We start from the raw sequence: 22,842 nt of genomic DNA on the forward strand, positions 1-22,842 counted from the left end.
AACTGTTCATCAGGAGCTCCACAGAATCAATATTCATGTTCGAGCTGCTATAGCCAAACTTTTGGTCACTTGTGCTAATGCCAAATGTTGGTTTCATTGGTGCCAACAGTGCAAATCTTGGGCTGTGGACAATGTGAAACATGTATTGTTCTCTACCTTCCCATCCGTGGGGAGTTATGGTGTGGAGAAGCCCCAAAGAAGCTTAAAGTTGCGTGCCCAGAGTGAAGCGCGGGGAGGATCATTGATGGATTGGGCTGCAATATCATGGGATTCTCTACTGTGCTTGATGGGCATGTCACTGCCTAGGACCGAACCATTCAGGAGGACCATATGCACCTAATGCAGGGGTAGGCAAGTTCGGTCCTAGAAAGCCGCTGTCCTGCAGAGTTTAGCTCCAACCATAAAAAAACCCTTCAGCTGCCTATAGCCTTAGTAATCCTGAAGAGCTTGATTAGCTTGTTCAGGTGTGTTTGATTAAGGTTGGAGATAAACTCAGCAGGACAGCGGCTCTCTAGGACCGAACCCGCCTACCCCTGACCTAATGGTTCAAACATTGTACCCATGTATATCAGGATGATAATACAAAAAAAAAAAAATTATACACACAGCAAAACTTGACAGAATGGTTTGATGAACATGAAAGTGAAGCTGAACATCTCCCATGGCCTGCAGTCACCAGATCGAAATATTTTGAGCCACTTTGGGGTATTTTGGAGAAGCAAGTCAGAAAACGTTTTGCTCCACCAGCATCACATAGTGACCTGACCACTGTTCTGGAAAAGGAACTGCTCAAAATCACTCTGGACACTGTGAAGGACTTGTATCTGTCCCAAGATGGATTGATACTGCATTGGCCCCATTGCATGTTCTCCATTTGACTGAATAACATGAACTTAAAGGGTTAGTTCACCCAAAAATTACAAAAATTCTGTCATTTATTACTCACCTTCATGTCGTTCCACACCCGTAAGACCTTTGTTCATCTTCACAACACAAATTAAGATATTTTAGTTGATATCTGATGGCTCCGTTAGGCCTCCATTGCCAGCAATGACATTTCCTCTCTCAAGATCCATAAAGGTACTAAAAACGTATTTAAATCAGTTCATGTGAGTACAGTGGTTCAATATTAATATTATAAAGCGGCGAGAATATTTTTGGTGCGCCGAAAACCCCCCAAAAAAACACTTAGTCTATTTAGTGATGGTCGATTTCAAAACACTGCTTCAGGAAGCTTCAGAGCACAAATGAATCAGCGTGTCGAATCTGCTGTTCGGAGCACCAAAGTCACGTGATTTCAGCCGTTGGCAGTTTGACAAGCGATCCGAATCATGATTCGATACGCTGATTCATTATGCTCCAAAGCCTTTTGAAGCAGTGCTTTGAAATCAGCCATCACTATATAAGACGTTATTTTTTTTTTTTTTTGGCACACCAAAATTATTCTTGCCACTTTATAATATTAATATTGATTTAACTGATTTAAATATGTTTTAGTACCTTTATGGATCTTGAGAGAGGAAATGTCATTGCTCCCTATGGAGGCCTCACTGAGCCATCGGATTTCAACAAAAATATCTTAATTTGTGTTCCGAAGATTAACAAAGGTTTTACGGGTGTGGAACAGCATGAGCATGAGTAATAAATTAGATTATTTTCATTTTTGCGTGAACTAACCCTTTAAGGTGAAGAGTGCCAATGCCAACCTTCACCACAAGGTGTCAGGATATTGCAAACAATTATTTGAGTAGGACAAACAAGCCCACAAGACATCTCACTACTGGAAGATGGTCTATTTTATTTATGGCATACTTCAACAAAACACAGAGTGTAAATGTAGACATATAAAAGGGGACACACAACACCAGAAGGGGCACGTTAAGTGTACGTGCTGAGAAACTGGTCATGTAGAATACAGGTTTTTGGCACATGATATTGGATAAGTGCATTTCTGAGAGAACATGAGCTGTCTCTCTCATGAGGTGTGAAAAACTTAATAGTGAGAAAAATCTACTGTCAGATATACACACATTGGCCTGCTTTTGAATGAGTTCTCATGTGAAATAAATACAAGCACTAATGTTAAATTGCAATAAATGTCACAGACGTTAATGAAAAAAAAAAATCCTTGGAGCAATCCTTGGAGCTTGGAAGAGCAACCAAACTAGACAACTGGACAAAAAGGGCAGAGAAGCAACCAAAGGGAAAGCTACAAAGCTGCGCTGCAGAGCACATGGACTTAAATATGACAAAATGTTTGACCAATCTCTTTAGCACTTCATAGATTCAGACTGTTAGGAGTGGATATAAGGAAACCACTTTATGAGCCAACAAAAGTCAGGCCTGGAGTTAGATAGAAGCTGTGCGATTACTTGAGAAATTTGAGATGCAGTCCAACAAGAGGAAAGTTGAGTTTCTTTCTTTTTTTTCCTGAAAACAATATATACAGCCCAACACTCAGGTAACACCAAAGTGGCAAATAAATTTAACAGGTTTTTTTTTACCACTAAAGTTACTGTGCTCAGTTTTTTTCTTCATTGGAAACGCACATTTAAAATAATGTTCACTCACATAAGATGCCCAAAAAGTTTATTAGTAACACTTTAATAAATAAGGTCCCAAAGGATTGCTGAAAGGCAAAAATAAGCTGGATCAATTTGCAAACAGTTTTCTTTAAACAAAACTACACTTCTTCAGGCTATCTGGAAACAAAAACACAGTCAACAAAACACCTAAAGTGAGACAAGATCTGAAAAAGACAAACAAACACAAGGCTCTTTATACACAGGGAACACTATAGGCACTGAACAAAATAATTAACAAGACACAGGTGAGACACATGAGGGCAAATCAAACACTGTGGCAACAGATGAACAAAGACATGAAACTGAAAAGAACACATTGCAACTCAAAGCTAAATTAAAACACAGGCAAAACATGATAACATTACAGTATTTATTAATTTTTGTTAATGTTATTTAACAAAAAATAGTGCTGTCAAATTGATTAATTGCGATTAATCGCATCTAACAAACGTTTGTTTACATATTAGTGTGTGTCTTTACTGTATGTTCTGTACACATATTTATACATGTATATATCTGTATATATATATATATATATATATATATATATGTAAACACAAACTTTTATGTTAGATACGATTAATCGATTTGACAGCACAAAAATGCAACTGTTCATTATTTGTTTGTTAGTTCATGTCCATTAAATAAGCTTAGTTTTGATAATGTATTAGTAAATGTTGAAATTAACATTAATATATTCTTTAGGAGTTTTTTTTTTTGTGTTAGTTTATCTTAACTAATGTAAAATGTTAAGTAATGTTAACAAAAGGAACCTTATTGTAAAGTGTTACTAATTTATTTACATTGAGTGGGTCACCTCATGGGTGTTGACTTGTTGAGATCATCACCAGCTCAACACTCACTCCCATTGTTATTATGATTCATTCACGCCATGCCGTAATTACATTATTACGAGATGACAACCTGTGAAGCTGCTCACATCCTCGAACTAGGAATTATGCGTTTCTAAGGCAACACTGACAACAGCGCAATGAATCTGCAGCGGTCAGGTGGAGCTCTCAAAAAAATTGTAATTACGAGTTCTTTTTTTTTTACAAGTGATGTGAATTCATCTTTACATACTTTACATAAAATTGAATGGCTTACTTTGAATAGTACATTTCCACAATGGCATTAGTAGCCTTTGACAGATTTTGCATGATGTAATTGTAAGTCCAAGGTCACAGCCATATTGGTCAAAAAATAGTGAACTGGGTAAAGTAAGACCCTAAATTGAGGAAAATTGCTGTTCACAAATTTTATTTTGAAAGTACCATTAAATATAATTTCCAGACGTTATTACTTATAGAACAGTGTTCTCTCTAGTCATCACAGTAGTTTTACATTGTATTCTGTATGTGAAAGGACTTTCAAGATGTTATTCATCAGCACTCATTTTCAGTTTATAGTATGTCTGAGGTGCAGGTCAGAGACTGGTAGGCATGGTAACAAGTCTCTGTATGTGAAATTAGTTATGTATTGTGCATATGTGTATATTGTTCCTGTAAGTATTCCCAAGATAAAAAAAAAACCTTTTCAGATGTAACTATTCTTCAAGAGGGCAGTTATATTACTCAGACCTCACAGTCAGTAGCAGTAGACTTTCATAGAATCCTCTTGAACTTACCATTTGTCTGCACTCTTTGTGTGTCTGTGTTATACATTCCAATAAGCAATATCACATGAGAGTACGGATATCAGCTGATGTGTAGACCAACAGCACTGCGAGTGAGATTTTGGTTTTATAGAGATATCAATATAGATACACAGACAAATGGATAATTGATCAGGATTTTATGAGAGTATGCATGAATTATGCATATGTAATAGTCTTTTGAACGATTTGATTGCCTCAATGATTCACTCATAAAAACAGTTATTTGCTAGCTCCTGAATGAATCAGTGTTTTGAATGAATTGCATGATATGCAAATTTACATATTTTATATTGCAATTAATAAATTATAATCTACATCCATGTTGTCATTGTCATGTGTCACTTCACTGCTATTCATTGCTCATCTCCTGTGGCCTCATGGGATAGTAAAGTGTCCATGATGTGCACTTCAGAATTTCACCAGGGGCCAGATGCATTAACATTGCCATTATGTTAAGACTGTGTCTTAAAAATGACATTTACTCACCCTCATGTCGTTCTAAACCCGTAAGACTTTCATTCATCTTCGGAATGCAAATGAAGATCTTTTTGATGAAATCTGACAGCTTTTTGTCTCTCTATAGACAGCTACGCAACTACCACTTAGATGCTTCAAAAAGTTCATAAAGAGATCGTAAAACTAATCCATGTGAATTGAGCGGTTTAGTCCAAATTTTCTGAAGAGACTTGATCCCCTGGCTTTCACTCACATATAAACACTGATCATCGAACATAAAGAAAATCTCAACCGAACCTGAATGATGTGCGAGAACAAACCTCTTCCAGAAGCTCAAACTTGCTGCATAACCAATGAGGTTCATTCTCGTGTGTTACGCCAACCCAAGAACTTTGTTCTCGCAAGTCATTCAGGTTCGGTTGAGATTTTGTTTATATTCGATGATCAATGTTTATATGTGAGTGAAAGCCTAATTAAATCTGTTCATCATAAAAAGCGAGTCTCTTCAGAAAATTTGGACTAAACCGCTCGATTCATATGGATTAGTTTTACAGTCTTTTTATGAACATAGTTGCATATCTGAATATGGAGGGACAAAAAGCTCTCAGATTTCATTAAAAAGATCTTCATTTACAATCCTAAGGTCTTACGGGTTTGGAACGTCATGAGTAATTACTGACAGAATTGTCATTTTTTGGTGCGCTAGCTCTTTAAGGACTAGTACGACCTAAAAAAATCTGTTTTTATAACTGACTTTAACATAGAAAAATAATTGGATGACTAACTTGTAAGTAGCAGTTTGACCATCCCCAGGAGGTACTTTTACTGTTTTATGAATACTGTGAATTTGGACATACTACTCTTTTCACATTCTGTTTTAGTAGGGAATTGTGATTGTGGATGCAGCCAATGTAACCTGCAGAAGAGTTATTGAAACAGTGAAAAGTCCAAGTGTAGTTGAACTGTTTTATAAGCATTCTTTGTTTAATAGTCTTAGACAATTTGATTAGTCTTGTGTTTTATTCTGCATTTGGCATTTTTTTTCTTTTTCTTTTTCTTTTGTCTTTTTGTGTTAAAGTATTTCATGGACAAAGCTCAATCCAGCTCTCTGTCTTTTCTCCATCTGTGTGCCCTTTGTGCCCCTTTCATTCTTATCCTTCTCATGTTCCTCCATTTGCCCTGTTGCTTGAACAGTTTTGTTGTAAGCTTAGCTGTCTGCTCCCCCCCTCTCTCTCAATCTTTCTGTCCTTCCCTTTTCATTCTCTCCGTCAGTCTTAAATTCTGTTTCTCTTATCTCTGCCTGATCCCCACTGCTCCTGGCTCATCAATGTGTTGGATATGCACTAGTGGCTCAGACAGCTGCAGTCCCCGTGACGTCAGTGAAAGAGTTGGAGAGAGAGAGAGATGGCAGGTGATTTAAAGAGAGACTCCACACATTTTTCTTTCTTTCGTGTGCCTGTTGAATCGATGATATTAGACCATGCGGACGTGAGATGGCTACAGGATCAGTATGCGATATTGACCCAGTCGGCAGTGTTAATATTTATGGAGTGTGATTCAGCAGGTCTCGTACAGGGAGACGGAGAGGAAGAGAGTGCTGTTTTTTTTGATCCTCAATAAATCCTGGTCCTCACTTGCCCAGTCTGTGCACTGCAGTACTGTAGCTCCTCATGCAGCTCGACAGATGGCGCTGTTGCATTCCACAAAGAGTCTGCATCTGACATGCACGTCTATGATAGTCTTGACTGTATGCAAATTTAATGTATAGTGCGTGTACTCTCCAGCTCGCCCAGTTTCATTATTCATACATTTGTATATGCCTTGGAATGGCATAAGGATTACATGTTACATTTTAAGAGCCCTATATCACTATAATGTAGGATATGTGTTTTGACACACACTTTTGTGTGGAAGTTTCACAGATGTGAGCAAATGTTCATCCCAGACAAAGTGCTGTCAAATAACTTCTCTTTTTGGCTGAAGATGTATGCTCTTGGGGCTCTTAAATATCATAAACCTGTCTCTGTCAGGAGCTAAGTTATCACCTATGATGATCTGACTGCTACTATATTGCATCATCTGGCCTGTGAGAGTGCATTCTCTTGGGCTGAATGTGAGTCTTTCAGCAGATTCACAGATGCACTGCTAGGCTCTCACGTGGGTTTCTGTCACATTGGTTGGCTCACATGTGTGATTCTCTCTTGTCTATGGGTATTTCTACTCATATGATGTCTGTAGTATGCAGTGAGTATACTAATACCTGGAGTACCAGGGTCAGATGACAGTACCCTGAGGACCATGGACACACAGCTTGGGCAGTATTTTGATCAGAAAAGTAAATGCTCATTAAACCAGTGAAAGCTGAAATTGATCTGCCCTAGTTTTTTGTTTTTTTGTTTTTTGCTTTCCTTCATGCAAAACCATCAACTAATTCTAATATTAATACAATTCTAATATAAAAATGTACAAAATGAATGATCTATTATTCCATTTAAACAATAAATACTAAATAATAACCAAACCAGGTCAGTAAGATTTTTTTCAAGGAATGAATACTTTTATTCGCCTTAAATTTCAAATAAATGCTGTTCTTTTGAACTCTGTATTCATAAAACAAAATCCTGAAAAAAATGTGTCACTGTTTCCACAAAAATATTAAAAAGCACACCTGTTTACAACATTGATAATAATAAGAAATATTTCTTGAGCAGCAAATCAGCATATTAAAATGATTTCTGAAGGATCATGTGACACTGAAGACTGGAGTAATGATGCTGAAAATTCAGCTTTGACATCACAGAAATAAATTACATTTTAAAATATTAAAATAAAATTGTTAAGTCATGAATGAGTATGAATAAGTTATGAATGTTCTACATTGTCATTACTGATTGTTTGTCAACAGTTAGATAAACAGTTACACAGAGTGCGAATGTGCTGTACCAGGATCTACAAAAGCGGACTTCAGATGCCTTTATTTATTAAAAAAAAAAAAAAAAGTGTTTTATTTATTAATAAAAGAACCACCACTGGCTAAAGTGTACATTGATCTTTTTACATGATAATATTTGAAAATCCATTGTTCCAGAAACATTGTGTACAAGAAAGATTGAATTATTCCAGAGGCTGAGATGAAGGGACGTGTAAAATCATTGTTGTATCTTGCCAACTAAAGGGGCTCAGCTGTACATGCTGATGGGGCCAGTGACCCTGGTGTTAAGCTTACGCTGTGTGTGCGGATTGGCTTGGAGGCCCTCGTGTTCAGCTCATGGTGTATATGTTGGGGGGCCTAGTGGCCTTAGTGGTCAGCTTGAGCTGTATGTGCCGAGGGCCCCAGGGACACTAGTGGACAGCTCATTCTGCCTGACCTGAGGAGTCCGGTGGCCCTAGCGATGACCTCACGGTGTATGTGCCAAGGGGCCCGGAGGCTTTGGAGGATCCTGGCAGTCCAGGCCTGAAGCACTGGCCTGGTCCATAATTCAGCCCTGCGGAGGAACTAAATGTGCAGTCTGAGCCTATAGCAACAACCTGCTCCAGGGCTCAGGATTCCATATGCGGTCCTCATCAAGGCTGCATTTATCTAATCAGAAATGTAAAAACAGTAATGCCATGAAATGAATTTACAGCACCCACAGTTCATGAAGAGATGGCGCCAACTCCTGTGAGGACTTCAGAAGATGCAATTATCTGGATCAACATGCACATTCCAAATTTTTATATATCCTAATTATTGTTCATGTAATTCATTTTTCCAGGAGCTCATTGCTTCTACCTTCAGTTAAACTGCTAACAGTGATTGTAAATTAATTGCCTAAATGATCACATTATTTGCTAACTGTATTCTTTAAATAGTAATGTTGACATGCATTCTCTGTAGCTGCTTTGAAATGATATGTATCGTGAAAAGCGCTATACAAATAAATGTGAATTGAATTGAAATATTATTACAATTTAAAATATCTGTTTTCTATTTTAATATATTTTAATATACAAAATCTTTGTCACTTTTGATCAATTTAATGTGTCCCTGTTTTAAATAATTATTAATTAAAAAACATTATGACAAGTATGAATGCTATATTCCATTGTGAACATAGCCCGTCTCTGTCTCTCAAATACTCCAAATTGTTTCACAGGTCAGATCACACGGATGCTAGTAAAAGAGCTACGCTGATGTGCTCAGTGATCTGTGTATGTCTCTGCACATGTGCTAATCATCGCTATTCACTCTGACAGTCAGGCTCAGGCATTTAAAAGGCTTAATAGAAAAAAATGCCATCGAATTTACAGCGCCCACAGTTCATGCTGTGAACTCCTTTACCTATGAAAACAACCATATTGTGTCTACGCTTGTGCTTGAGTGAACGTTTAATACTTCTGCTGAAACATGCTGATTGCATTACATTACAGATTTCACAAATCTCCCCCTGCTGTCTTTGTGCGCGTGTTTATTTGTGTGTTTAAGGATGTGAGAAGTACAGGGTGCTGGTCTTACTCTCTAGGTATACAGTGCACGTGATTACATCAGAGTATAACAAATCCCAGAGGCTGCGGGTGTTCTTTGTACTTGACCATCACATGAAGATGTACGACAGGCTTTTACAAGCCTTAATCCATCATCCTTCAACAGATTACGTTTGTCCCGACTCCATCTGTTCGATTGCGACATGCAAAGAATTCAAATAACATTTATTCGCTCAAGGTTCTGCAGGAAAAGCTGGATTTCTAGTCCTTAAGGAGCAGGTCAACAGTTCAGCGTCTGTGCCGCCTTCATATACTATCCAAATAACACAGAGGCTGATGTCACCATTTCATACTCTATGAATCAGCCTTGGAATGACAATACTGGTTATTCTTCGCTAGGTCAAATATGACAGCAGAGATCTGACAATGAGAAAAAAGCGTGCCATTTGCAGATGTATTTTTTTTTTTTTTTTTTTTTTCAGCAAGCATTAATAATGTGTTAACTGAAACCCTGTTTTTGCATGGATGGAAAAGATTTCAAAGTCAGCATATTGTTTTGAAGAAATATTTCACCAAAAAAAGAAAGAAATGATTTCATAATTTACTCATGCTTAAACCTGTATGGTTAGCTGGAATGACTTTCTTTCTTCTGTGTAACACAGAAGATATTTGAAGAATCTTTCAGCTGTTTTTGTCCAAAGTAACATAGAAAGTAACATTGAAGTATCCAAACAATTCCAGTGGTTTGATCAAATTTTCTGAAGTGATATTCACTCTCAAGTCAAATCATATCACTGCAAATATTGCAACGTCAATAACGTCAAACCTCATTGGTCGGTAACATGCAAGAACCTCAAGAAGACTCAGATTAAACTATGGGTTGTGTGGATCACTTGTACGCAACCCTAACAATAACAATAATAATAATAATAATAATAAATATAGCTGCAAGCAGCAATTACGGGGCCAAGCACAAAAACGGCACAATAAGCCAGCCAACACGGCTGTGAGCATCAGACCAACTACAACTGTGAGCAATTAAAGACCTATTAAGATAATTTTAGGCAAAAGAGCTGAAAAATGATCAAAAATGAGGATTCACTGGTTCACTTTCAACCAATAGGTGGCGCTGTGACCAAATTAATGTGGTATGGTCAGAGTGAGGTGACAATGACACTTGCAAAGTTTGGTGTCAATATGTCAAAGCATTGCAGAGATACAGCTTCAAGAGTGTGTTTTGCATCATGCCTCAAATTCGTTGCTCCGGTATATGAAAATGGTTTATGTATCGAATTGAAATCCATAACTTTTTGTCGGCATGGTCTGAAGATGCTAAGGTTCAATTTTGGTGAAAATCGGAGCAACGGTCTAGGCGGAGTTCGAAAAAGTAGGTTTTTAAAGAAAAACAATATGGCGGACAGGAAGTTCAGCCGACTATGGCAAATTTGATATTTGTGTTCTCGGCATGACCCAAGGAATCAACTGAGACCAGTTTCATTACAATCGGTTAATATAGTCAAAAGTTATTAACATTTTTGTAAAATTTGGTAGTGCTGCACCAAAACTTTTTGAGTATTGTCAGGGCATGATGCCAAAGACCAATACCGAGTTTCGTAACGATACGCTAATGCATTCATAAAATACAGCGTTTTAGCACAAAATTCAAAATGGCTGACGGACAAAATGTCCGATATGGTAAAATTGGACATCATTTGACTCAGCATGATGCCCCGAATCTAACGAGACCAAACTGATATGATTTTTGGACAAACCCATCAGAAGTTATAAGCAAAAATATCCATTATTCATATTTCCGCACCAGTAGGTGGCGCTGCACCGAAACACTGCATGATGCCTCAGGCCATGCTTGTGATGACATGTATGAAGTTTGGTCTGAATACGATAAAGCGTTGCCGAGATACAGCCTTATGTCTATTTTCACTAGCACTACGTACAATTCGTTCACGTGTTTTATGAAAACGGTTTGAGGAATCGACTTGAATTCCATAACTTTTTGTTGGCATGGTCTTCAATTTTCATGAAAATCAGAGTAACGGCCTAGGAGGAGTTCGAAAAAGTACGTTTTTTAGAAAATTCAAAATGGCGGAAAAATTTTCATGATGGAAAATGTCATGAAAATTTGAAAATGTCATGAAAAAGTGCATTCGAATCGGCTTGACCCAAGGAAAAAAGAATTTTGTTTCTAACCCTTACGGTTCAAAGGTTATTAGCATAAACATAAGTGCAACTTTGGACAGCTGGTGGCGCTAGAGGGATTGAGTTAGAGACTCCAAATTTGCTATAGACAAAGGTCAGACTGTCCTCTAACTGTGTGCCAAATTTCACAACTTTCCCGCAAGCGGTTCTATGGGCTGCCATAGACTTCAAGAGCGGAAGAAGAATAATAATAATAAGAGTACGGAACGCCAACGATTACAATAGGTGCCTACGCACCTTCGGTGCTTGGCCCCTAATAATAATAATAATATTAATAATAATAATAATACAGGACCTGTTTGAGACAAGTGAGTGATGTAGCAGAGACAAGAGAGCAGGATATGTCAGAACAGCAAATCAATAGCTAGTGACAAATGAAGTATGAATGACGGTGAATGATTAGACGTAGAGATAGGTAGAGATGATAAATGTATTTTCTGCGAATGAAAGATTTTGAAACATTAAGTTGTAAATATTTTTATAATAAGGAAAGAGACAGACATTTTCTACTCTGCTGCAAGGTAGTTACTGTTGGGCTCATGCCAACTCGGTAGAGAAATTGACTGATATGGATATAAAGTAATTGAATGAATTGATCGCTGGGTAGTTCTAGTTATCTTGAAAAAGACAGACCTTGAGTGAACAGATAAATCCACTTACTGTAAAGTAGTAGTCTAATTGAATGAAAGGGAAAGCAAAAAATCTGTCATTAAATGCTTGCGAGACCATGTCATTCAGTGTTGAATGTGACATAGTTACAGCACCACTCCATCAGCACAGTCCAGTAAGACTTTGTCACTTCCGATGAGGATTTATATGCACAATGCTTCAGCTACACCAACACACAGAGAGACAGGGTAAAAAAGAAACATATGCTTCTTGATCGCACACTTTAATTCAATGGTAATACAAGAAACTTGATGAAATATCAAGCAATAAAATAAGTTCACCACAATTTAATAAAGTGCAATGATCAAATACCAAATTAAGTAAAAACATGTATAATCATATATCATTCCCTGATCTTGATACATGCATTTATACAGTATTAGTTCTGAACCCATTTATGGAAAAACAGGACACAAATAAGTGATTTACAATGATTGTTTACCCAAGTTATTAATGACTCTTTGCATTGAGGCCCAACACCTTGGTTGGGTGTAGGCTTTCAATAATTTAATAATTCACAATGAGCTACTCTTTGCATATTACACCTATAAGTAATATTAAATTTAATAGTAAATTGAATTTTATGGCACAGCGTTAGCTCACAAGAATTACATGTTTTTGTACGGGGTGCTCCGGGAAGAAGGTTTGAGTCTGGCCTGTGTCATTTCTTATTCACATCTCTTATCTCACTCCCCCTCTTCCTCTCTCAATGCTTTTCTGACTCTCTCCTTTTTCTTATTCATTGAAGATATAAATTCAAAAGGGGATTCCCTTACATTTGAGAATTGAATAAAAGGTGTTGGAATAAAATATTTCTCAGATCTCTCTCGAGATTATGTCCAGAATCATACAGTAGTACTACAGACATGCTCTTGCTATTTCATTTCAGCTTAATAAAACCTGTAAACCATATGAAAGATAATGATTGAGAAGATAGATATTAATAGCATTTGATTATTAGACTAATTATGCACCTAAAATATCTGATCTACACTGCAATGACCATTAGAAAAGGTAATAAGACTTTTCCATCTACAGATTTAGAACTGCTGAAATGTATAGTTGCCAAATTGTTCAAGTAAAGCTAAGTTTAAGCATTATGCATCATTTTATGTTCATATTTACTATTTAAGTGAAATAATGTTCTGTTCTAGAGTTATATAGTTATATATAATAGTTATAGCATAAGGATTTGAGCGAGTTTAACAAGGGCAAAATTGGGATGGCTAGAGGACTGGGTCAGAGCATCTGATCTACACTGCAATGACCATTAGAAAAGGTAATAAGACTTTTCCATCTACAGATTTAGAACTGCTGAAATGTATAGTTGCCAAATTGTTCAAGTAAAGCTAAGTTTAAGCATTATGCATCATTTTATGTTCATATTTACTATTTAAGTGAAATAATGTTCTGTTCTAGAGTTATATAGTTATATATAATAGTTATAGCATAAGGATTTGAGCGAGTTTAACAAGGGCAAAATTGGGATGGCTAGAGGACTGGGTCAGAGCATCTCCAAAACTGCAGCTCTTGTGGGGTGTTCCCGGTCTGCAGTGGTCAGTGTCTATCAAAAGTGGTCCAAGGAAGGACAGTGGTGAACTGGCGACAGGGTCATGGGCGGCCAAGGCTCACTGACGCACATGGGGAGCGAAGGCTGGCCTGTGTAATCCGATCCAACAGACGAGCTATTATAGCTCAAATTGCTCAAGAAGTTAATGCTGGTTCTGATAGTAAAGTGTCACAATACACAGTGCATCGCAGTTTGTTGCGCAGGGGGCTGAATAGCCGCAGACCAGTCAGGGTGCCTATGCTGACCCCTGTCCACCACCGAAAGCGCCAACAGTGGACACGTGAGCAGGGTTTTAATGCACCCTGCCACAAAGCAAAAATGGTTCAGGGATGGTTTAAGGAGCACAACAACGAGTTTGAGGTATTGACTTGGCCTCCAAATTCCCCAGACCTCAATCCAATTGAGCATCTGTGGGATGTGCTGAACAAACAAATCTGATCCATGGAGGCCCCACCTCACAACTTGCAGGACTTAAAGGATCTGCTGCTAACATCTTGATGCCAGATACCTCAGCACACCTTCAGGGGTCTAGTGGAGCTCATACCTTCGATGGGTCAGGGCTTTTATATACAGTATCTCACAGAAGTGAGTACACCCCTCACGTTTTTGTAAATATTTTATTATATCTTTTCATGTGACAACACTTAAGAAATTACACTTAGCTACAATGTAAAGTAGTGAGTGTATAGCTTGTATAACAGTGTAAATTTGCTGTCCCCTCAAACTCAACACTCAACACACAGCCATTAATGTCTAAACCGCTGGCCACAAAAGTGAGTACACCCCTAAGTAAAAATGTCCAAACTGGGCCCAATTAGCCATTTTCTCTTCCCGGTGTCATGTGACTCGTTAGTGTTACAAGGTCTCAGGTGTGAATGGGGAGCAGGTGTGTTAAATTTGGTGTTATCGCTCTAACTCTCTCATACTGGTCACTGGAAGTTCAACATGGCACCTCATGGCAAAGAACTCTCTGAGGATCTGAAAAAAGAATTGTTGCTCCACATAAAGATGGCGTAGGCTATAAGAAGATTGCCAAGACCCTGAAACTGAGCTGCAGCACGGTGGCCAAGACCATACAGCGGTTTAACAGGACAGGTTCACTCAGAACAGGCCTCGCCATGGTCGACCAAAGAAGTTGAGTGCATGTGCTCAGCATCATATCCAGAGGTTGTGTTTGGGAAATAGACGTATGAGTGCTGCCAGCATTGCTGCAGAGATTGAAGGGGTGATGGGGTCAGCCTGTCAGTACTCAGACCATACGCCGCACACTGCATCAAATTGGTCTGCATTGCTGTCGTCCCAGAAGGAAGCCTCTTCTAAAGATGATGCACAAGAAAGCCAGCAAACAGTTTGCTGAAGACAAGCAGACTAAGGACATGGATTACTGGAACCATGTCCTGTGGTCTGATGAGACCAAGATAAACTTATTTGGTTCAGATGGTGTCAAGCGTGTGTGGCGGCAACCAGGTGAGGAGTACAAAGACAAGTGTGTCTTGCCTACAGTCAAGCATGGTGGTGGGAGTGTCTTGGTCTGGGGCTGCTTAAGTGCTGCCGGCACTGGGGAGCTACCGTTCATTGAGGGAACCATGAATGCCAACATGTACTGTGACATACTGAAGCAGACAATGGGCAGCAGGGCAGTATTCCAACATGATAACGACCCCAAACACAACTCCAAGACGACCACTGCCTTGCTAAAGAAGCTGAGGGTAAAGGTGATGGACTGGCCAAGCATGTCTCCAGACCAAAACCCTATTGAGCATCTGTGGGGCATCCTCAAACGGAAGGTGGAGGAGCACAAAGTCTCTAACATCCACCAGCTCCATGATGTCGTCATGGAGGAGTGGAAGAGGACTCCAGTGGCAACCTGTGAAGCTCTGGTGAACTCCATGCCCAAGAGGGTTAAGGCAGTGCTGGAAAATAATGGTGGCCACACAAAATATTGACACTTTGGGCCCAATTTGGACATTTTCACTTATATTTTCCCTGTAAATATAAGTGAAAATATAAATATTTTCCCTGTAAATATTTTCCCTGTTTTGTGCATGGTTATTGTTTCATATAATGAGTTGTACTACTTGTACTAAGAGTTATTCATTGTTTGCATTACTTAAACCTTGACAGCACCTGACTATATATATATATATATATATATATATATATATATATATATATATATATATATATATATATATATATATATATATATATATATATATATATATATATATATATACATTAATTATATTATATATATAAACATGTTTTGGAGAAAAACATTTATTTCATAATGTGATTTCCCCCCACTTTCAACTGTTTTCCTTCAATGAAAGGTTAGAATTTTGTGAATTTTTTGAAGAAAGATCAAAAGGATAAACAATGCAGATTTATTTTCACAGCCGCCTTTGCTCATATTTACTAAGGGTGCCAATAATTGTGGAGGGCACTGTATATATATATATATATATAGTAACCTTCAAAGAGAATGTTCAGTAAAGCAGACTGAAGTTACTCAAACCTAGATGTCACAGGAAGTCATAGAAACTCTTTGAAGTGACACATCTGAGCACACTGAGACTATGATCGGTCAGGTAGGGCAAGAGAAAAAATATCATCTCTTTCTGACATCTCTTTCCCTCCTCACCTGACACCGAGGCATCTGAACATTCAGTGTGCAGAAAATGAGAAGTAATAGCTACATTTATTCAGGACGATATTCACTGTATTTTGCATTTTGATAAATCTTTCATTGACCACAGGACTCCACTATGCTGCTTTGTCAGTCTCTGTCTAACTGGCATCATTGTCTAAAAGCGGGCATTAATTAAGCAGGCTTGTCTTGACATTTTTTCCATTTTTACGTAAATGCTGCTGTCAAAACTGAAACAAACATGTAGGGTACACACGCACATGATTACAACTCTTTTTGCTTGTAGATTCTGTCCCCTCCTGCAGACACAGGCGTTTCGCTGCATTGTCTATTTAAGACCAGTGGCTTGGCGGGTGATATTCTGCAGGGAGTTTTTCAGGCTGTGAAACTGTGAAAGATAGCTTCGCTGAGCCTGGGACGTCATTAAAGTTTCCTCTCTGTCTTCCATTTGCCGACACCATTCAAAAGATAATCTGGGAATTATAAATTATTCACACCCTTCAATTATGTAATATCAGAAAAAAGAAAGGAAGCGGAAAGAAAAGCAGATTTTCGTCAGTCTGCAGTGTGCATGATGTTTGAGGTGGTTGACGGGTAGGATTCACTTCAGCCTGCGAATATTCAAATTCAGCTCTGTGTAAGGGTCCCCAGGAGGTATGGTTTAGCTTCAGCTGTATTTTTATGTAAAACCAAATTATTATTATGTCAGATTCAATTGTATTTCAGAGAAACAAGATTAGATTAATAAGATATACCACACAATAAAAAATAAAATAGATACAATGCATATAATTCTCTTTAGCTTTTGGTAGTTAAACCAGATGATATTTGAGTTCTGATTAAACATATTCTGATCTGTGAAATACTATGTACGTTTTTTTACTCCTTTTCTGCTTCTAGCATGGCCTGGCTAGAGCCTTTGCAAAATACATGAGCAATATTTTATCCAGGCCATGACTCTCTGATGTGATTCTGCATTCAATTTTTATAATCATAATTCTCCAAAAAAGGCTATAAAGACAGAAAGCGATACTAATAAACCAGTCTTCTGGCTTTCCCAGAAACCTTAATTCAAAGCATTGTTAGAACTATTCAGGTTGGAAGCTTTTGCAGTATAGGGAAGTGATGCACACAGCATGTATCAAAATTCTTTTGGCTATTCTTAGTGCTTCCCTAAAAATCTCTTAGCAAATATCACAATATCACTGCCCTCACTTGCTTCTTGAACCTGGTAGATCCATGCATTATTTTGCAGAGATTTGCTTTTTAAATGGTCCCTCTTAATGCTTCGAAGAAAGCTTAACGCTTGGTTTGTCAACTGCTCTCTCTCTTCAGCCGGTCAAATGTTTGCTCCAGTTTTAGGTTTCTCCCAAATTTCATTCCTGTTTGTTTTTTCATCGTTCATTAAAAGGATAGCTTATTAAAAAATTTGTCATCATTTACTCACCCTAATGTCTTTCCGTACCTCTTCTTTCCAAACCTCTTCTTTTTTTCCTTCTGTGGAACGTTAAAGAAGATATTTTGAAAAATATCTCAGACAATGAAAGAATGTTTTTCAAAATATCTTTTTTCATTTAGTATCTTGAAAACCCTAGAATTATTTTCTGAATTTGGCAATTTCTTTTTTTTACTATACCCAAATGTACACCCGCTAGCTGATACAATATATTCAGGAGTCTGTTCATGATGAATGGCTGGCTGCCTCGTTCTTCACACTTGATATGCAGCATCTGAAGCTTTTACCATCATCACATGAATTTTTAATACATTCTAGTAATGCACAACATATATTCTTTTAAAGAATATACACATTAAAGTGTCTGTATCTACCCAGTGTTTGTCATTTCCATATTTGTTATATCCACAAAACACATCAGGTTTGGAAGAACAGACATCAACCAAACCAGTCCCATTACCTCTTCAGCAGCATAATGTCATTTCTGGATAGTATAGCTTAATATTCATTGTTCCTGTTGAAATGGAATGTCCAAATAAACATCATCCCTTATCAAAATAGCTTTAAAGGGATAGTTCACCCAAAAAAGTCTATCATCATTTACTCAACCTCAAATTGTTCCAAACCTGTATGAGTTTCTTTCTTCTGTTCCACAAAAAAGAAGATATTTTGAAGAATGTTGGTAACCGGCTACAGTTGAGTTGACTTTTGTAGTATTTTATTCCTACTATGGACATCAATGGTTACCGTCAACTTCTTTAAAGGGTTAGTTCACCCAAAAATGAAAATTCTGTCATTTATTACTTATCATCATGTCGTTCCACACCCATAAGACCTTCGTTAATCTTTGAAACACAAATTAAGATATTTTTGTTGAAATCCGATGGCTCCGTGAGGCCTCCATAGTCAGCAATGACATTTCCTCTCTCAAGATCCATTAATGTACTAAAAACATATTTAAATCGGTTCATGCGAGTATGGTGTTTTAATATTAATATTATAAAGTGATGAGAATATTTTTGGTGCCCCAAAAAAAATAAAAATAATAATGACTTAATAACGATAATAAATAAAAATAACGATGGCCGATTTCAAAACACTGCTTCAGGAAGCTTTGGAGCATAATGAATCAGCATGTCGAATCTTTTGTTCGGAGCGCCAAAGTCACGTGATTTCAGCAGTTTGGCGGTTTGACACATGATCCGAATCATGATTCGACACAAAAGATTCATTACGCTCCGAAGCTTCCTGAAGCAGTGTTTTGAAATCGGCCATCACTAAATAAGTCGTTATTTTTTTTTTTTTTTTTGCCGCTCCAAAAATATTCTCGTCACTTTATAATATTAATATTGAACCACTGTACTCACATGAACTGATTTAAATATGTTTTTAGTACATTAATGGATCTTGAGAGAGGAAATGTCATTGCTCCCTATGGAGGCCTCACGGAGCCATCAGATTTCAACTAAAATATCTTAATTTGTGTTCCGAAGATTAACGAAGGTCTTACGGATGTGGAACGACATAAGGGTGAGTAATAAATGACAGAATTTTCATTTTTGGGTGAACTAACCCTTTAATTTACCATGTGTGTGACTTTCCAATGAGATTTTATAGCTATTTTTGATCTAATGTGGTTAACATTACTTCAAAAGAAACATGTTTCTGTGATTCAACAGCATTCAACAGCATACTGGTTCTGTGAAACAGCAAAAAAAATAAAATGTTACTCATATTATCAAGCAGGAACAAAGAAACCTTGGCATCCATTTTCATCTAGCTCAACATCTAGCAAATATTCACAAAACAGTTTGTTTAGGTGCAAAAATTTTCAATAGAAACCATTTCTCAGAAATCGCTCACTGCACTTTTAAATATATCTGAAGCAGCTGTGTTGTTTTAAAAAGTTGAAAAAAAGTTGCTAACAAGTTGGTATATAAGGGCTACCGAATCCTTGGTTGTATAAGGACTGTAAAAACACCAGATACATCATAATATATAGCATTCATGTCATGTCAATGTCTACTGCCTGCAAGAACTGTTAATGAATGACAGTAATGGCTCTGGCACTCCTTTTGATGTCTTGTTCAAATCTTTGAAATGATCATCCCGAGGCCTGGCTCAGTCATAAAGGATGGTGACCTCTCTTTCCTCAAGACATTGCAGTGAATTATACCCATAATGAGCACTCTTTCTGATCCACAAGTGATTAAGCGGCTTTTCTTCCCAGGCAGTGTTTAGCAACCATATGCTGCGTCAGTTCCTTCATAAATTCATGTTTGTCTAAGCACTGCTGTAAAATTGTGAATGCATTACTAGCGATCTACATTCATCTCAATCTGTCTGTTAGAGCAACACGTTCACCTGCTGTCTCTCTCTCTCTCTCTGAGAGAGCACTAAACAACAGATAGAATACAAAGAACAAATGTAAGACCTCTACAAGCTGCAGACACCTGAGGGTATCTCCTTATTTAAGCTGTATGTAGTGAATGTTATGCTGTGCACTCAACCTGGTCTCATAGGAAATACGTACCTCTGCGCACTTTTTTGCAGCGCCACAAATATGTACCACCAGGTACGTATTGCTATAGTTCTGAAACAAAAACGTCCACTGGGGTCGCTAAAGAGAAGGACATGTTACATTTCGATTAACAGTCAGAGGTATGTACACTACAGCATATCCAATTATCCTAAAACTGTGTTATTTTAGTGATAAATGTAACGTGATTCGTGTTATATTACTGAAACATGTTTAATCTGATGGTAAATGTAACGTTAGAATCATGAGAGTGCTCACGACGCCAGTAGAACAGATAAGCTAATTTAGCTAGCTTCCTTCAATTAACATTACGTACTCTGCAGTACAAAAATTACAGCCGCAGCATACATCGACAGAACCCTGGCAAAGTAGGTACGTTTGTAGCCAGGTGGCTATAGTGAACTAAAATTAGCGCTTGCTAAGTTCTTTTTTTAGTGATAAATGTTTGCTGTAATGGTAAATGTGATGTTAGAATCTTGTGTGAGCACTCCTGATAAAAGCAATGCCCTTCAATTATGTTTCTGTAGTACATTTTGTAGCTAGCTAGGTGGCTAACGTTGGTGAGCTAACGGTGAACTGTCTGAACATAAAACTTATATGTTTGCACATACACACATTCAGCAAATCACCAGTTCACCAGTTATGAGCACATCCATATGTGCAAACAAATGCGATATACATTGCATTACTTTCGATGTATTATTAGATGAGGTTAATCTGCGTTTATACCTTAAGAACTACAAATCCCATGAAACTGTCGACCAATTATGTGTTGCCATAAAACGCCGTGTGCAAACATGCGCACTATCAATGTGTGTGTGTGTGTGTGTGTGTGTGTGTGTGTGTGTGTGTGTGTGTGCGCGCGCGCGCCCACACAGTAAGAAACTACGTTTACATCACCAAACAATTTTATATGTGCTTGCAGGTTCCCGACATATGAAAGTGATAGAAAAGCAGCAGGTTAGTCTTTCCATGTAGCACCAACTTGTGCCATAGCCATTGCTTATGAGTGCGCATTACTACATTTATGTATGTATTCTACATGCATTTTAATGTAGCTGTTGAATCTGCCCATACGTCTAGGCCAGCCCAAATAGGCCAGTAGCCCCTCACTTCAGAACACTCAAGATCCAAGGGGCGGAGTCGGGTAGGTTAAGATATATGGAAAGTGGGAGGAGTTGGATCTAGAACCAGGAGGTGGAGATGGGTAGGGTTAGAGCCAGGGGGCGGAGTCGGGTAGGTTTAGGGCTATGGAAAGTGGGAGGAGATACACTCCGCCCCTTGGATCTTGTGTTCTGCAGTGAGGACTATCTCAAGTAGGCTGCAGCCTGCGGTGGACATCCAACTCCGCCCACAGCCAAGTGTGACATCAGAAGCCGCGTCCGTGCCCAATATGTCACCTCGTGACTCCCCATTAGATGTATATACATATCCTTCAGATGCAAAAGCCTCCAAGTGTCATCTGAAATGTTCTTCTAAAATGAGCATTTTTATCAAGCTTGTATGTTTAGGTTCAGTTATTTCACTTTAATGGCAATTAATAGGTCCTTTTCAGTGACATTAAAGTGAAATAACTGAACATAAACATATGAGCTTGATAAAAATGCTCATTTTAGAAGAACATTTCAGATGACACTTGGAGGCTTTGCATCTGAAGTCTTCATATATACACATATCCATGGTGATTCCCCATCCCTGTGTCACCCCTGGAACCCAATTTGTTGTATGTTGGTTTCCAATTTCCAAAGGATTTTTAGGCATAAGGTTAAAGATGAAAGCGCTTTTTTTTTTCTCCCCCAAACCACCAGAAATCCCGCCCTGCTGCTAATTTCATTGGTTACGGTAATGGGTAGGTTTAGAGATTAATGTTTGGTGTAGGCAATCTGTACTGTGATTGACATGACCAATAGATTCTTAAAGGATTAGGATAGTTCACTTCAAAATGGAAATTTCCTGATATTTTAATCACCCCAATCTCATCCTAGATGTTCATGTCTTTCTTTCTTCAGTCAAAAAGAAATTTTTTTTTTTTTTTTTTTGAGGAAACATTCCAGGATTTTTTCCCCTACATAATAGACTTCAAAGGCAACCCAAATGTTGAAAGTCCAAATCAATGCAGTTCAAAAGAAGGGCTTCAGAGGCACTGCATGATCCCAGCTGAGGAATATAGGGTCCTATCTAGCGAAACAATCGGTCATTTGAAAAATATTGTATATACTTTTTGACTGAAATTGCTCATCTTGCGCTGCTGTGCGGCTCGCCATTGATTGTGTAATCACATCAGAAAGGTCACGCTAGACGTACGCGGAAGTACCACCCCAAACGAACATGCGAGGACTAATACAAACGCCCTTTACCAAAAAAAACCTCCATCTTCAACTTCAAATCATCTGACATCATTGTTTTTGCAACTTTTTTTTTTGTTGTTGTTAAAGGACTTTTGTATTAGTCTTCACATGTGCACTTTGCAAACATGGGGGTGGTACTTCTGTCTATGTCAACCATGACCTTTCCGACGTGATTACATAATCACTGGCGTGCCACAGAGCAGTGCAAGATAAGAAATGTAGGTTAATACG

The 22,842-nt window shown here is 38.0% G+C and overlaps 1 protein-coding gene across 2 annotated transcripts in view; it reads left to right on the forward strand.

The window, feature by feature from the left end:
- The first annotated feature begins 20,274 nt into the window (after nucleotides 1-20,274).
- The window catches only part of LOC125278063, a 12,588-nt gene continuing 10,020 nt past the window's right edge, over nucleotides 20,275-22,842 (forward strand). The window contains exons 1-2 of one of the 2 annotated variants that reach the window (XM_048206842.1): nucleotides 20,275-20,385; nucleotides 21,189-21,223. In XM_048206842.1, the coding sequence (XP_048062799.1) occupies nucleotides 21,200-21,223 (24 nt within the window). In that variant the 5' untranslated portion in view covers nucleotides 20,275-20,385; nucleotides 21,189-21,199. Of the gene's footprint in view, nucleotides 20,386-21,188; nucleotides 21,224-22,129; nucleotides 22,830-22,842 lie in introns of those variants that run through there. The other variant, XM_048206851.1, reaches the window with a different exon arrangement.

Source organism: Megalobrama amblycephala, linkage group LG1, assembly GCF_018812025.1.
Source record: "Megalobrama amblycephala isolate DHTTF-2021 linkage group LG1, ASM1881202v1, whole genome shotgun sequence".
Lineage (NCBI taxonomy): Eukaryota > Metazoa > Chordata > Actinopteri > Cypriniformes > Xenocyprididae > Megalobrama > Megalobrama amblycephala.